The sequence below is a fragment of the Phoxinus phoxinus genome, assembly GCF_949152265.1.
Source record: "Phoxinus phoxinus genome assembly, chromosome: 7".
Taxonomy (NCBI): domain Eukaryota; kingdom Metazoa; phylum Chordata; class Actinopteri; order Cypriniformes; family Leuciscidae; genus Phoxinus; species Phoxinus phoxinus.
This window is the reverse complement of record NC_136882.1, coordinates 6,058,343-6,074,907: the sequence shown is the minus strand read 5'-3', so window position 1 is coordinate 6,074,907 and position 16,565 is coordinate 6,058,343. Positions and strand designations below refer to the sequence as shown.

General features: G+C 38.1%; 1 protein-coding gene across 1 annotated transcript; it reads left to right on the top strand.

Annotated features, from left to right (window-relative positions):
* The first annotated feature begins 286 nt into the window (after nt 1–286).
* hnrnpa3 (heterogeneous nuclear ribonucleoprotein A3) lies at nt 287–13,399 on the top strand. The gene is made up of 11 exons (XM_079618368.1): nt 287–406; nt 1,599–1,721; nt 2,631–2,777; nt 6,289–6,499; nt 7,664–7,753; nt 7,893–7,994; nt 8,109–8,162; nt 9,549–9,683; nt 10,425–10,565; nt 10,643–10,722; nt 12,824–13,399. Exons 1-10 carry the CDS (start codon nt 401–403, stop codon nt 10,702–10,704), a joined length of 1,071 nt encoding a protein of 356 aa, XP_079474494.1. The 5' UTR covers nt 287–400; the 3' UTR covers nt 10,705–10,722; nt 12,824–13,399.
* Nucleotides 13,400–16,565: the final 3,166 nt, after the last annotated feature.

Genomic DNA, 16,565 nt, shown 5'->3' with positions numbered 1-16,565 from the left:
TAATGCATTAGTTAACATGAACTATGGACTATATATTTTTACAGAATTTAGTAGCCATAGTTAAATAAACTTTTTTTTGTTCAAAATGTATATAATGAATCCATCTTCCAAACTGTGTATTTTTCTTATACTGAATCACTACAATACGCCTAAAATGAGTGTTTATATTGGGACTATTTTAGACCAGCCGCTGCGGAGTAGCCCAGTACCTGCGTGACTCGTCTTATACATAAACAGAGAGAAGTAGCTCCGGCTACAATGTTCTTCCGCCAGACGCACGCAGTGCTCTTCTGCCGCCACTGAAGTGTCCGACAGCGCCTCCAATGGCCGAAGTGTGTCATTACACCAGCGCTTTACTCCGCGTGGCGTGCAGAGACCGAGGGGGCGCAAAAGCTGCAGCATGGAGGTACCAATTTATCAATATTCCTGTTTTTATACGGAGTGTGGAGAATTAATAATAATACATATCTCATGTGAGTTTATTATAGTGGCTTGGTGTTAATATGGTGCATTCTGCTGCTGTCATGTTAACCCAGCCGTGTGTCTGCGGCCGAGAGCAGAGCAGATACTGAAAGCATAACGTTAACGTTACTGTTAAGACGGATATATTACTATTTCCAAACGAAACACGAGACTCTTGGTGTTACAGTTACTGTCTTAAACACCAAACCCGTGCCGGGCATGCACTCGTGGTTCAATTTTTAACGTGCTGCTAATGTTTTGGTTAGGGAGGGGGGTTGTCGACTATCGTTAACGAAATATTGGGCCTGTTATTTTGCAAACATGACCGTATGATATACAGATACAAGAATGTAATTTTTAATTTTAATATTATCTCTAACAATATGGAGGAAACCATAGGAAACACGAAAAAGAAATCTAAAATGGCGCGTGAACTCGTTGGGAAGGAATGTTCTAGACGCTCCCCCTCAGCCTCCGGTTTATTCCCAACCGTCTCCTCCTGACTTTGGTCTTTATCTCGGAAGAATGCGCGTTTAATCTTTGATCTTCGTGTTCACACATAGCCATTCTAGTCCTTTTGGTCATGTAATGCCATTGAAACCTTCTGCCACTGGCCGAAATACGAATCTTACTATGGCATAGGGTTAGCTAATGAATATTAACAAGGTTGCGAGGTAATTTTCTGGAGCGTCCAATCACGCGCTCTACTTAATATTCATGAATCAAGCCTCAGTAACATAAGTTAATTGGCTAACTGACCTTTCAACGTCACTCTTTCAGCCAATAAGGAGGGATTGGTGGGCTTACGTCACTCAATCTAATGCATATTAAATTAGCCTTCACGTAATATGGCAAAAGTATGGCCTGATGCAGTCCTGCAGAAACACCCACACATTCACTGAACACATGTCATTATCAGCTTTAAACAATTAACTTAATAGCTTTACAGCATTATGCATCATAAAGGGACAGTTGTATCTGTCTAATGACGCATATTTGTAAAAAGGCAAAGGTTGAAGACAACAAGTAATTGTAATTTTTTCAGGTTTCTCAGAAAACACAAAAAAACTGAAAAGTGACTTGGGCAATTATTTTAGGAAGGTGACGATATGTAACTGTGTGTTTTCTGTGAGCAGGGTCGAGTCAGTAAGGAGCCGGAGCAGCTCAGGAAGCTGTTTATTGGTGGACTGAGTTTCGAGACCACAGAGGACAGTTTACGAGCTCACTTTGAGCAATGGGGCAAACTCACAGACTGCGTGGTGAGTGGCCGTCAGATCACATGCTTTTCAGTCTCGCTTTAGAGACTAGTTGCGTTCACTTTGAAATGTGTCTGCAGAAGATGCAATCCCAGCTATGTTTCCATCCAAAGTTGGGAAATTGGCACAAAATATCAGTAATAAAAAAAATGGAAGCTGCTACAATCGAGGAAACCCAGTGTGACTGAAGTCACTTCTTTAAAAAAAGAGGTTTAAAAATGTTTAGACCTCGTCGTCTCTCTCTCTCTCTCTCTCTCTCTCTCTCTCTCTCTCTCTCTCTCTCTCTCTCTCTCTCTCTCTCTCTCTACCATTTTTCTGATCACATGATCTGTTGAGGCAGTCACATGACTTTTTTTTTGCACATCAACGGATTTATTCTGCCAATGCATTTCCATCACAGTTAAAAAAAAAATAATAATCTGCCTCAATTAAGTTTTTTGCATGCACATTTTAAAAATGTGTATTTGTGTATGTGCATTTTGGCATTTCCATACTGCGACTTATTTTTTATATGCAATATTCAGAAATTTGTCTAGATGTCTATAACTATGTGCTGAATGGCCACGTACGGTACAAGACTTGTGTGGTACGATCCGAAGCTCTGCCTAGCCAGCGCCAAGGCCAGAAGATCACCATGTAAAGAGTGACATTACAGTAAAATTTTAAAGATGTGAATATTTTCTAGAAAAAAAAAATCCAGATACAGCAAATACATTTTTTAACTTGCGTATTTGATTATTATTTCTTACCAGTTCTTCAAAAAGTCTAGTCTCAATCAATCACAACAATATACAATCATAGATGATTCAATAAATGGCGCAAAAATGGTCTATCTATAGAAATAGCACTAATAACAACAGCAATAAAACCACTGTTATTGATGATATTATCCTTGATGTTGTCTTTCCTCAGGTAATGAGAGATCCAGCAAACAAGCGCTCGCGAGGCTTCGGCTTCGTGACGTACTCCTGTGGCGAGGAGGTTGACGCTGCAATGGCAGCTCGGCCACACAAAGTGGACGGTCGTGTCGTTGAGCCCAAACGGGCCGTTTCCCGAGAGGTACGGTTACACTCACTCAGAACATCGAGCTGTGGCCAGTTAGGGTGGCCACAGCATGTCCGTGACTGCACAACTGCACATTACCTGCGTCTGTCTATGAGGTCAAGTCATATATATTCCTGGAAAGGTTGCCATGTCCAAGGAAAGCTAAATATTTGATGTATCGTCATTTTAACGTTTAAAGTCCCTGTAAAGTCAAAATTAAGTATGTGTTCTGAGTAGGGGTGTGCGATATTACGATTTTTGATCGTGGACGATTAAAATGTCTCCACGATCTGCTTTTGAAGAAATATCGTAGGATCGTCCATTTTATCAGTTTGCAGTTCTGGCGCCTCCGTCTCAACATACTTTACAGCGCTACGTTTATCCACATGAAATGCAGAGGAACGGGACACTGTAGTTCATAAAAATTAATTATTTGCATGTGCTTTAAAGCCTTGCCGGTTAAACATGTCATTCGCTGCTGATGCGCTGTTCTAACGGGCGCTTTTCTGAGCGCAAACACCCGACGCGCATGCACTAAAAGCCTGTCTAACAGCGTCTGATTACTGGACTAAGTTATCTTTCGAGTCTTATTGCGCTAATACTGTCAAGGTTTACATAAACAAAGTTGGTTATGTCTAAAGTGAAAGAACAATAGAAAAAATTAAGAAAAAATCTGCTTGTCAGATGCGTGTAGACTCGTTGCGCGCAGATCTTAAAGTGACAGAAGCCCTAATAGTAAACATGCTGCCGCTTGTCCTTAAAGGGACAGTTACCCCCCCCAAAAAATTCTGTCATTATTTACTCACTCTCTAATGTTGTTCCAAACCTGTATTAATTTGTTTCTTGTGCTGAACACAAAAGAAGATATTTTGAGGAGTGTGGCTAACCGGGCGGTTGCTGGTCCCCATTGATTACCATAGTAGGAAAAAAACTATTATGGAAGTCACTGGGGTACATCAACTGTTTGTTTACCCACATTCCTCCAAATAACTTTTATTTTCAACAGAAGAGGGAGACTTATTCGGGTTTAAAGCGGCTTGAGAAAATTTACATTTTTGGGAGAACTATCCCTGTTAATAAAACAACAAAATACAAAGAGCATCTCACTCACTCTTGACTGATAACTTTAATAGTAGCTTTAATTAGAATCAATGTAAAATTTATACAGTAAAGTCGATGTTGTGTTTTTATTTTCATATTTGTTCATTTAATTACTTTCTTCAATGCTGTTAAATACACCTGTAGCTGAAAAAATAAAGCATTGTTTATTTAATTTGTATATTAAGTTGTGTATGTGTATCTTTGTTATTAATTTTTAATAACAAAGAAAATTACAAAGATTTTTTTATCTTCGCCACTTTGGCCTAAATGTCTGCCATTCTTTTTTATTTTATATTTTGTTACCTAAGGCTTTGTTTTTAAAATAGGGACATTAGTTTGGCTGTGATGCTCAGTCACTTGCAAAATAGTAAAACCAACATGAAAAGGAATCGTGATAAAATCGTGAATCGTGATTTTCCTGAAAAAAATCGTGATATGATATTTTTGCCATATCGCCCACCCCTAGTTCTGAGTTTGTCATATCACAGAAAAATGTGTTATTAGCCACCCAATTACTTGGCTAAGGAATCATATTGATCATATAAATAAACAAAAAAAATCACGTTAGAGGGTTGCAGAATTTAGTACGTAGGCCTACTGTGGACTACCTACTATAATTATAACATAAGCACACAAGGCAGCTTACCCTCATTGGTGGGCACGCACTGCCGAGGATGGCACCAGGTGTCGGCGCGACGGGAGGATGACGGCCGAGGCGGGAGATAGTCGGTTCGGCCACATTCACCAGTAACAGCGGATTATCAGAGCATCCCAGTTGTCTCCGACGAAAGTTTATAAAACTATCCCGTGTAAAATGATCACTACAGAGGCGGGTTTTGGTGGTGATCCTCAGCTCTCCATCAAGGTGGCTCTTCACAAAATTAATCCACCTCTTCTTGATGTGATCGTTTTTAGGAAATTTAAATAAGGACACCGATCTGTTTCGTAGCCTACATGATCGCATCCAGGTAGTACGCATTTCCAGGTAGTACCTTGTTTCATTATATCTATCTTTTAATGAATCAGCGTTTGTGAACGTGTTCGCTGAATGAACGGTTTAATGACTCACTCAAATGAGTTGCCGTAACAATGTGACAGCCTTTCAATTAGGACTGGGACGGCTACCGCAATACCGCGGTCACGTGACTCCTACCGCGGGTCTGAACTCGTCACCGTCATCACAAAAAAAAAAACATTGCCTGCACATGTGTGCACGTTGTGTCTAATGACATGGATTCATTGATTCTAATGACATTAGAACATCGGCAAATCTGACCTTACCTGACTAGGCTAGCCTACAGTACAGTTTTATCATTGTAATAAAAAACGCAATTTGGCACATCATTTCAACATGCTTCCTGTTTATTTCTCGTGTCTGTGAGGCAAGTGGCCTATACGCTGAGTTTCGGTTCATTCATGAGACGAGCTCCAGTTCACGTGCAATGCAAGAGATCGCACCGGCGCCTCCGCGTCCTCATTATATGTCTGCTATATTTGCTTCTTATTTATCAATTCCAGGCAATTGGTTGATGAAACAGTGATTAAAATTAAGGTACAATTTATACAAAACGAAATTCGATTTAAAGAAAGGCTTTTTTACAAAACAAATCTTAATAAAGTGGTCAAAATAATCTCTGACCCATCTTATGATCCTACTCATGCTGTTCACTTTTCATATACCGGTAATCAACATAGATTCAATTAAAATAATAAAATAACATTATATTATGTAAACATAAATATGGAATATAATTTATTACTGCCTGATGATAATTTGACTATTTCAAAGTGTGCTCGTTTTTAGTTTAGTTTTTTCCGGAGGTAACAACATTTAACTCATTTAAGTCTGTCTAGCAAAAAATGTAAACCATAGCCTATATTTCTTTTTGCCAGCACTTTATTTAGACATTCCATTTCTGTTCTAAATGTGAACTAATAAATGTAATAAACGTGTTCCTTATTATGTTTAATTGTCTTAAGCCGTGCGCGCTGGGTGAAATTCTGTTGTTGAGGGAGTGGGGGATTTAAAGCGGTTTATTTCTATACCGGGGGAATTTCTTGCTTTTCAACCACGGTAAGAAAAAATCCATACGTCCCAGCCCTAGTTGACGGTAATGTTTTCTCTTGGTTCATCTCAGTATGAATTAATTTTGATATATAAGTCGCACCTGACTATAAGTCGCAGGACCAGCAAAACTATGAAAAAAAGTGTGACTTATAGTCCGGAAAATATGGTATATTGATTTGTTACTATATAAATAATCTGAATGATTACTCCAGGGTTTCTATTTGAATATAAGCAACATATAATTTATTTCTGTGATGCAAAGCTGAATTTACATCAGCGATTACTCCAGTCTTCGGTGTCACATGATCCTTCAGAAATCCTGATACTACTATAAATGAATGTACTTTGATTATCCAGGACTCTAATAGACCTGGAGCCCACCTGACCGTGAAGAAGATCTTTGTGGGGGGAATCAAGGAAGACACAGAGGAGTATCACATCCGGGAGTACTTTGAGCCGTTCGGGAAGATCGAGACCATCGACATAATGGAGGAGCGCTCCACTGGGAAAAAGAGAGGGTTCTGCTTCGTCACCTTCGATGACCATGATACCGTGGATAAAATTGTTGGTGAGTTTGGATGGAAACCATTTACTGACCATTTACACAGACTGACTGACAGAATAAATGGGTTTATGGGTAAATTAGTCCATCTAAAACGATTAAAACAGCATTTTGCTGATTGTTATGAACTGCCATTAATTTATATATTACATGGAATATTTGTACTTCAGTCTAAATATTAACATTTTTGTAAAATACTATTTAAGTGATTGCAAAAAAAAGTGGTTAAAATTAAAACTCAATAATACACTAAAATAAACGGGTCCCCTAAAAAAATCTATTTATTTTTAGTTAAAATCTTCATGTTGATGTACAGTAGTGGCCCAAAGTGATGTACGGCCTTGTGAAATTGAATCACTCTTCATTCAAATATTATTATAAATGTGTTAAAGATTTTGCAAGCTCTTGTGTAGTTGTACTTGGAGATATTTGTGTTATTTTTGGCCAGGCTGTCATAAAATGAAATTGTGGAAACCATTAGTTAACATGAACTAATGATGAACTGCACTTCTACAGCATTTATTAATGTTAATTTCAGTATTTACTAATGCATTATTAAAATCAAAAGTTGTATTTGTTAACATTAGTTAATGCACTATGAACTTACATGAATATGATAATGAACAACTGTGTTTTTATTAACAAAGATTAAATAAATACTGTAACAAATGTATTGCTTATTGTTAGTTCATGTTAGATAATACAATAACTAATGTTATCAAATTAGACCTTTTTTATAAAGTGTTACCGTAATTATGAACACATACAAAAAAAGAGAGAATCAACGAAATATTAATAACTTATTAAGTTGTCAATGTAAGTTTTTCTGGGCATTTCTTGTTGTTGCCTTGCATAGTAAAATGGTTTGCATGTAGTTTTTTTTGGCACATAAATTCGTCAGATACATGCCTTACCAAGTTTAGTGTTTTGTTCTTTCTTCATATTTAAATTATTTAAATAGCCTAAAATATCGTCTTCATATTTTGATTGTTTAATCGAACTTGTAGGTAGATCATTTTGGCCATAACTGTATAAAAGTTCACAAACATGCTGTGTCAACCACCCATATTATGTCAAGAAATACCCGTTCTTACAGGTTTTATACAGTAGCTGAGCAAACATATTTCTGTTTTGCCTTTTTTAAAAAAAAATTTTTTCCTTTTTCATCAGCACAAAAATATCACACAATCAACTCTCATAACTGTGAAGTAAGAAAAGCCCTTCCAAAGCAGGAGATGCAGTCTGGTTCCAATCAGAGATGTAAGTAGTGTGTTTAATAGAAATAGACATGTTGTTTACATTTTGAAAGGTTCATGATAAATTGTTCCTGTAATATTCAAAACATTGCATGTGGTTATTGTTAATAATATGTAACATGCTGTGTCGGATGCGTTCTCAGACCGCGGTGGAGGTGGCGGTGGCGGCGGTGGAGGTGGAGGTGGAGGTGGGGATAATTTCATGAACAGAGGAGGAAACTTCGGAGGTGACAACTTTGGCAGAGGTGAGATGACATGTGATACTGTACATCTGATCCTGTGTGTGTGTGTGTGTGTGTGTGTGTAGAGCACAACCTCAGGTGTGAATAACGCTGTGCTAAACCCTGTATCTTTTACAGGAGGGTACGGAGGAGGCCGGGGCGGATACGGAGGAGACGGATACAACGGATTTGGTGGGGACAGTATAATGACACTTACATGATCAATAAGCAAAACTATCACTTTGATCAAACGTGTTGTAACAAACCTGCAGGCAGGATCAGGGAACGGCCAGGCTGAAGCTAGTGGCTCAAAGTTCAAGGGTTTTTATGAGTGAAAAGAGCTCAACAAAAAGCCAGGAAACGGGTAACTTAAATTAAACAAAAACACGAAATATGAACATAACCAAATCACGAAACACAAACGTGGAACAAATCCAGCAACAACAACTGACAAACACAAAGAAACATTAGGGCTAATAAGAACACTAGAAACACCTGGGCTATTTTTATATCAATACAAATATTGTATCAATAATCGCCTTATTTAAACGTATTATCAGATTATATCGTTTACTCGAGCCCCGGCAGGACACAACACGCATGTTGAGTTTAGCTGCACTTTATATAATGATAGCCTTTGATTCAGTTAGTTTAATTTAATCATTGAAACGTTAAAAGTTTTACTTTGGTTAGTTTGAGCTTAAACTAACATAAAACATTAGCTTCGCTGTTATGCTAGTGTTGCTAACGATTTCCACACGGTTCTTATCGAATTTGTGTTTGAAATGAATTTAATTTCGTGAGAAGAACAATTGCATACAATTGTACAGAACCAAATTTGGTGATTATAAGAATGATGCCTATGTTTAGTAGATGCATTTCATGACGATACGTTTAATTTGCTTAATTATAATGTGTAGCGCTGTTTTAAAACTTGTATTCAAACTGTAATGTATTTGTTATTTGTCTAAAATCGGGGATTATAAACTAATTTGTTCGTTATGAGCAAAAACAGGAAGGTTATTTTTCTCTTTCAATGTTTCCTTAGCCGCTTATAAAGAGAAAAAAATACTGCTTTATTTATTTACAAATAGAAGTAAATAAAAAATGTTTAATCTACAGCAAAGTATAACGCTTCCAGTAAGTTATAATAGAGCTGCCAACATTCATACTCTGAATGCGTAAATGTGTTTGTCGATATATATATATATATTTTAAATAATTTTAATTACAATGGTCATACTTTGTGATTGTTTAATATTCATTATGTACATATATTTAAACTAATATTCAGAAACAGCTGCTGTTTCATAGGCTGCTACCATTTTTTTCTAATGAACTTTTATTAAGCTGCAGGCCAAAATAAAACACTTGATAATGTTATTTTTGGGAGTCAACACTGCTATTCCGAATTGATAGGATACGCACAATACAATAAGCACTTAAGAAGTGGTGCGAATGTCACAATCCAAATGAAGTGCTAACTTATCCCAATCAACCAATCAGTCCCGTTCCCCGAGAGCCAGACTGAGAAGCTGATCACTGAAGTGCCGGTTTCTGCTGTGTTTGCGACCGCAGGCAATAATAACTATGGAGGAGGTGCTGGCGGTGGAGGGGGGCGTGGGGGGTACGGTGGAGGCCCTGGATACGGTAACCAAGGCGGAGGAGGATTTGGAGGATATGACAACTACAATGATGGCAGGAATTTTGGAGGTACATTATCGTGAAAGCTAAGACATATACTTGACAGGTGGTTGAAGGGGAGGGGCTAAACATGAGGGCTCAGTGATGTCATCCTAACGTGGAAGTCGTTTTAGAGACGGAGCAACATGTGATATTCTGACTAAGCTTTTTTTGTAATGACATGGACAGACGAATCACTTAATTGAAACGACTGATAAAAAATACACTACCGTTCTAATGTTTAAGTCAGTAAGATTTTTAATGTTTTTGATGTCTTGTTTGCTCTCAAATGCTGCATCAAAAATACTGAAAAAACACTACGGTAATATTGTGAAATATTATTACAATTTAAAATAACTATTTTTATACTGTTAAAATGTAATTTATTCCTGTGATCAAAGCTGTATTTTCAGCATCATTACTCCAGTCTTCAGTGTCACATGATCCTTCAGAAATCACTCTAATGATGATTTGAAGCTCAAGAAACATTTATAATATTACTATCAATGTTAGTAAATGTTTTACTATCAGTTGCCCTGCTTTAAATTTTCGTGTTTCTTTTGATGAATGGAAAGTTAACAGCATTTATGCAAAACAATTCTTTGTAATAATGTAATGCAAGTCTTTACTGTCGCTTTTGATCGATTAATTCGATTAATTAAAAAACACTCATAGAATAAAAAATGTACATAGTAGAATAATAAATGTGCATTGAAATGATCTTCATTGTGGCTCATTCAGATGAGTTGTGCTGTTGTACCTTCATCACAGGTAACTTTGGTGGCAATAGTGGAGGAGGAGGAGGAGGAGGAGGAAACTACAATGATTTCGGGAATTACGGAGGACAACAGTCCAATTACGGCCCCATGAAGGGAAATAACTTTGGAGGAAGGAACTCAGGACCTTACGGAGGTAAATAGCGTATACATATATATATAATATGGATCACAGTGTTGTTTTCGCCTGAGCCTCTGCACTGCTGTGTTCAGGTGGATATGGCTCTGGTGGCGGAGGCGGCGGCGGCGGGTATAATAACTCCAGGAGATATTAACACATCAGCTTATCTGTGGTGAGTTCAGCGCCCACACTCGCTGCGTCCCAAATCACATACTGTATAGTAGCTGCTACATTCGGTTTGAGACTTACTTTACGGCTGTTAAAAAAAGTATGTTCTATATAGTATGAATGTGTGTGGTATGAATTAAATTCGGACGTACTTCATCTGCCGTTATCATGTGACCTCAATTCTCAGAGACGTAGCTAAATTCTGCTGTACAGCAGTAATATATTCCTGTCACAATTTCTTCAAGTTAAACCAAACTTTTATCTCTGTGTGTTTATATGACGATAGTTTTTCTCAAATTAAATGGTAAAATGCTCGTAAAGTGACTCTGGAGATGAAGTTCATGCATTCATATAGTGAGGTGTCAGAGGCTGAAAACACTGCGTGCTTTAGTGTGTGTGAGGTAAAATTAAGCCATTCATTTACACAGAGACACGCAGAACATCAATAACTCATATTTAAATAGTTATTTTTTATACATATTTTTGTGGTTTAATATTTACAGACAATAGTTTATATCGTGATTTGATTTAAATATACTGACCTTTTTATTTATTGATCAGAAATGTCAAATTCCGTGACATTCCGTGGTACACAGTAAATTCTGTGACATTCCGTGTTACACCGTAAATTCCATGTTACACCGTAAATTCCGTGACATTCCGTTACACCGTAAATTCCGTGACATTCCGTGTTACACCGTAAATTCCGTGACATTCCGTGTTACACTGTAAATTCTCTGACATTCTGTGTTACACCGTAAATTCTGTGACATTCCATGTTACACAGTAAATTCTCTGACATTCCGTGTTACACCGTAAATTCTGTGACATTCCATGTTACACAGTAAATTCTCTGACATTCCGTGTTACACAGTAAATTCCGTGACATTCCGTGTTACACCGTAAATTCTGTGACATTCCGTGTTACACCGTAAATTCTCTGACATTCCGTGTTACACCGTAAATTCTGTGACATTCCGTGTTACACAGTAAATTCCGTGACATTCCATGTTACACCATAAATTCTGTGACATTCCGTGTTACACTGTAAATTCCGTGACATTCCATGTTACACCGTAAATTCCGTGACATTCCGTGTTACACCGTAAATTCCGTGACATTCCGTGTTACACCGTAAATTCCGTGACATTCTGTGTTACACAGTAAATTCTGTGACGTGACATTCCGTGTTACACCGTAAATTCCGTGACATTCCGTGTTACACCGTAAATTCCGTGACATTCCGTGTTACACAGTAAATTCCGTGACATTCCGTGTTACACCATAAATTCCGTGACATTCCGTGTTACACCGTAAATTCCGTGACATTCTGTGTTACACAGTAAATTCTGTGACCTGACATTCCGTGTTACACCGTAAATTCCGTGACATTCCGTGTTACACAGTAAATTCCGTGACATTCCGTGTTACACCATAAATTCCGTGACATTCCGTGTTACACCGTAAATTCCGTGACATTCCGTGTTACACCGTAAATTCCGTGACATTCTGTGTTACACAGTAAATTCTGTGACGTGACATTCCATGTTACACCATAAATTCTGTGACATTCCGTGTTACACTGTAAATTCCGTGACATTCCGTGTTACACCGTAAATTCCGTGACATTCCGTGTTACACCGTAAATTCCGTGACATTCTGTGTTACACAGTAAATTCTGTGACGTGACATTCTGTGTTACACCTTAAATTCCGTGACATTCCGTGTTACACCGTAAATTACGTGACATTCCGTGTTACACAGTAAATTCCGTGACATTCTGTGTTACACCGTAAATTCTGTGACATTCCATGTTACACAGTAAATTCCGTGACATTCCGTGTTACACAGTAAATTCCGTGACATTCTGTGTTACACCGTAAATTCCGTGACATTCCGTGTTACACCGTAAATTCCGTGTTACACCGTAAATTTTTATGACTGGATTCCGTGATTGCGTCGGCTGAATCCCCAGGGCCTTATAGACTGTTGTTTAGCCTACTATACAGTATGGAAGTAGGCATGTTCGGACGCAGCCTCAGACTCCACAGAAGTGTGACACAGGATGATGACTTGTGATGTTTTACCGTGTGTGTGTTCAACAGGCTTCAGATCCAGAGTTAGATGGTGATGAGGAGAGATGAGAGGAAAGATTACTGAGGGCCAAGATCTGCCAGTTATAGCTCTTACCTCAGCGGTGTGTGTTTAACGGTGGCCGCGCGAGAGTAGCGTGTGTTAGTTAGTGTATGTACTGTACATTCCTTACTGCTGCATTTCACCCGCTCGGATTTTCTTTGTGCTTTTCTCTCACCCTCAATCCCTTGTGATTTTTATTTTTTACATTTATTTTTGAGTGAAAAAAATATTATGTTATCAAACACTGTAGTCAGAGTAGTTCAAAATGATATGTTGTGAGTATGCAATATGTTGTGGCCTTGAGTATATTATTTTGAGGGCTTTTAATTTTTTGATTTGAAGACAGTGTAACGTGTATTTTTATATATTGTGAGCATACAGTACATGTGTTGTTTATCTCTGAATGATAAACAGAGTAGACTTTATCAGATCTGAGGGCATGTAACATGTCAAACCTGTAAAGACCCAAGTCTAGATTGTTTAACTATTTTGACAATTGAAAAAAGAAACCAGTTGAAATAAAGTTGTGCTCTAGTAATAATGAAGTTTAGTGCGTCATTGAGTCTGAAAGCGAGTGCAGCTGTCCTGAGCGCGTGTTGTTGTTGTGTATGAGAGTAGAAAGGCCTTCAGGCCGAGACAGACGAACTGACAACAGGACAGCCTCCACTGGACCAGTGTGTCTAGCGTCTGTTTTGGACAGGAGGGCTAGCGGAGAGCCAAGGCTAGCGGAGAGCCAATGCTAGCGGAGAGCCAAGGCTAGCGGAGAGCCAAGGCTAGCGTGAGGGTTTGAGGCAGACAGAAGACGAGGAAGGTAAGAGTAACTCTTCTGCTTAATTTACAGATGGGAAAAGCAGCGCCCGATCTACAGTAAGTGTCTGAAAGTCTTTTCAGCGACGGTTCTGGATGGGTAAGATTAATACGTGCAAGATATATGGTGATATGATCAAGATATCCCCTCGTAGTCGCACAGTCGAGAGATTCAGAAACTACATTCGGCTCAAGTATAGACCATGTGTGGATGAATCTCACAAACCTGGGGTCTTATTTCACCTTACAATCAAAAGAAGATTGTTTTTATATATATCATATATATCAAATTAAAGCAAACGTCACATTTACAGCTTAAAAAGTGACTCTGTTCAGAAAAATGAGAGTAGCTTTTAACCTGACCAGCCATATGTGACCCAGGATCACAAACCAGTCACATGTCGCCAACAATACATTGTATGGGTTAAAATTATAGATTTTTCTTTTATGCCAAAAATCATGAGGATATTAAGTAAAGATCATGTTCCATGAAGATATTTAGTAAATTTCCTACCGTAAATATATAAAACATGTATTTTTGTGAGTGAATGCAGCACAATCGTGAACATAAATGCACAACTTTAAAGGAGATTTTCTCAATGTTTCGATTTTCTTTGCACCCTCAGATTCCAGATTTTCAATAGTTGTATCTCGACCAAATATTGTCATATCATAACACACCACACATCAATGGAAAGCTTTAAGCTTTATTTATTTAGCTTTCAGGTGATGTATAAATCTCAATTTCATAAAATTGACCCATGTGACTGGTTTTGTGGTCCTGAGTCACGTATATTATAAAAATTCAAAATATGTATTTACATTTCTTGTTGTTGCCATTAACTCGAGCTGATTTTTGTTGGTACTTTTAGCAGTATAATAGTACTAAATATTAAGGTGCCGCCACATTTACCGCTGTTCAGCGAGTGTTCGTGGGCTAAATCCAGTCATGTCAGTAGGAATCCACACCAATGGGAGTTTTGATGGTGAAACATGCACCCACGCAGATTTCACAACCGCTGGAAGTTTGTCATGTGGATTCACTGTGATGCCCAAGAGAAATCTGCCCGGATTGAAAGGGACTTCATACACTATTATTAATAATAGACCATTTTTGGCCTATAATAGACAATTAATAATAGACCCTTTTTGGCCACAAAACGTCACCAAAATGTACAGTGTAGCGATTCATGACTGCATTTTGACTGCAGAAATTCACTATACAAGGGTAAATGTGGCCGCTGTACTGTAAATCTAACTAAAAATTTATTTAAAGAATTAATAATCTTATGAAATGTCTGACTGGCAGCTTACAGTATATTGAGTTCGGGGGGGAATGTGACCCGACTTGTTTTAATGAGATTCATTCACTGATGTGCAAGTGAGGACATTTTTGCTGAATATTCAATCACTTGACAGGAACTTCCATGAACTGTGAAAAATTTTGTAGTATTTTGCCAGTTAATATTAATATGCACTGGCACTGGATGTTTATAACATGACAGTGTACTGTATTTTTTTTGTGCGTGAGGATGTTTTGTAATCAGGGTAAATCCATATCCACACAATATTTTCCTAAGAAGGTTTATAGTCTTAAAACATCACTCACAATGTCGTTATGAATATATGTGATTGCATTGCCAAATGTTGACAGTTGAATAAAAACGTTTGAAACGCCCTGAGAAAATGCTTCATTTTCTGTGTTGTTTTTGTGTGAGCGCAGTGCCTTTTCTTCTCACGCAATGCTTATCTGTCTCCAAAACCTGCCACGGGGACTTTGTTCCCCTGACCCTGAATTGAGGTCATGACCATGGGTAAATGTGTAAGATACAGCCGCCCTAGATCAGTCACATGCTCGCTCGCACTCGATGGCTTTAAACTGAAGAATTGTAGCATTTAATAAGCAACCAGATTTTAAAAATCGATCATGTACTGTACCATACAAGTTAACCCGTGGGCTCTAGGACGGGTCTGTTGATAAGAGAACGCATGCAATGCTGTCATGAGAACAAGCATTCAATGGAAGATTGATGACCTTTTTTTATTATCTTGCATTAAGCTGTAGATCGTGAAAAGATCCTACATTGTGACGTGTAAATACGGGTCTTTGAACAGGTTGACCCTGTTTGTGTGGCGTGACTTGCTGACAATGGAGAATCACTGTAGTGTGAAAAAGAGGGCTTGGTGTGTTCAAAGGTGGTGTGTGTGTGTGAGTGAAAGTGCCTGGCAGTGCAAACAACTGCTCTTTACTGGTGCACTTTGTCCAGCATGGCTTTAATGTAGGCGTCTACCATGGGACGCTGCCAAACAGTGCAGATCTGTTGCATAACACTGGGAGATCGGGGCTGTTAGGTTGAGGGGAACGGACAAAAATGGCCTTTTCACCCCCAAAAGGCTTATGGTTTTGTTAAATCTCAAGAATCATGGTAGATGTTGTGAGCATGTAGTGTTTTACAGTGTTGGTGGTGAGCCAAAATGAACAATTTGAGCTCTAAACCTTCTCCTGATGGATTATGATTTAATGGCGGATAATATACAGCAGCCTCAACAAGTTAATAAGCCCACCGGCAACTATAGTTGTCATTTTCCTTTTGTAAGTATTTTTCTAGATGTTATCCATGTTTAATGTCTCAATGATATGCAAGCAAACAACCAAGTAAAGGATTTCAAGAAGAAAAAAAGGTATTCACTTCCTTCCTGTCACATGACATGAGGCTGTCAACTTCCTACTTCCAGGAAGCATGGCGAAGGCAAACCCTCCCAAAGAAAGGTCATTTTCATGTTAATAATACGATTTTTTTGTTGACATATATACATCTACATAATCATGAAGGTCTCAAGAATCATCCAAACAAAACAAATCTTACAAGAGATCCATAGTTTTTTGTATACTTAGTCAAAAGT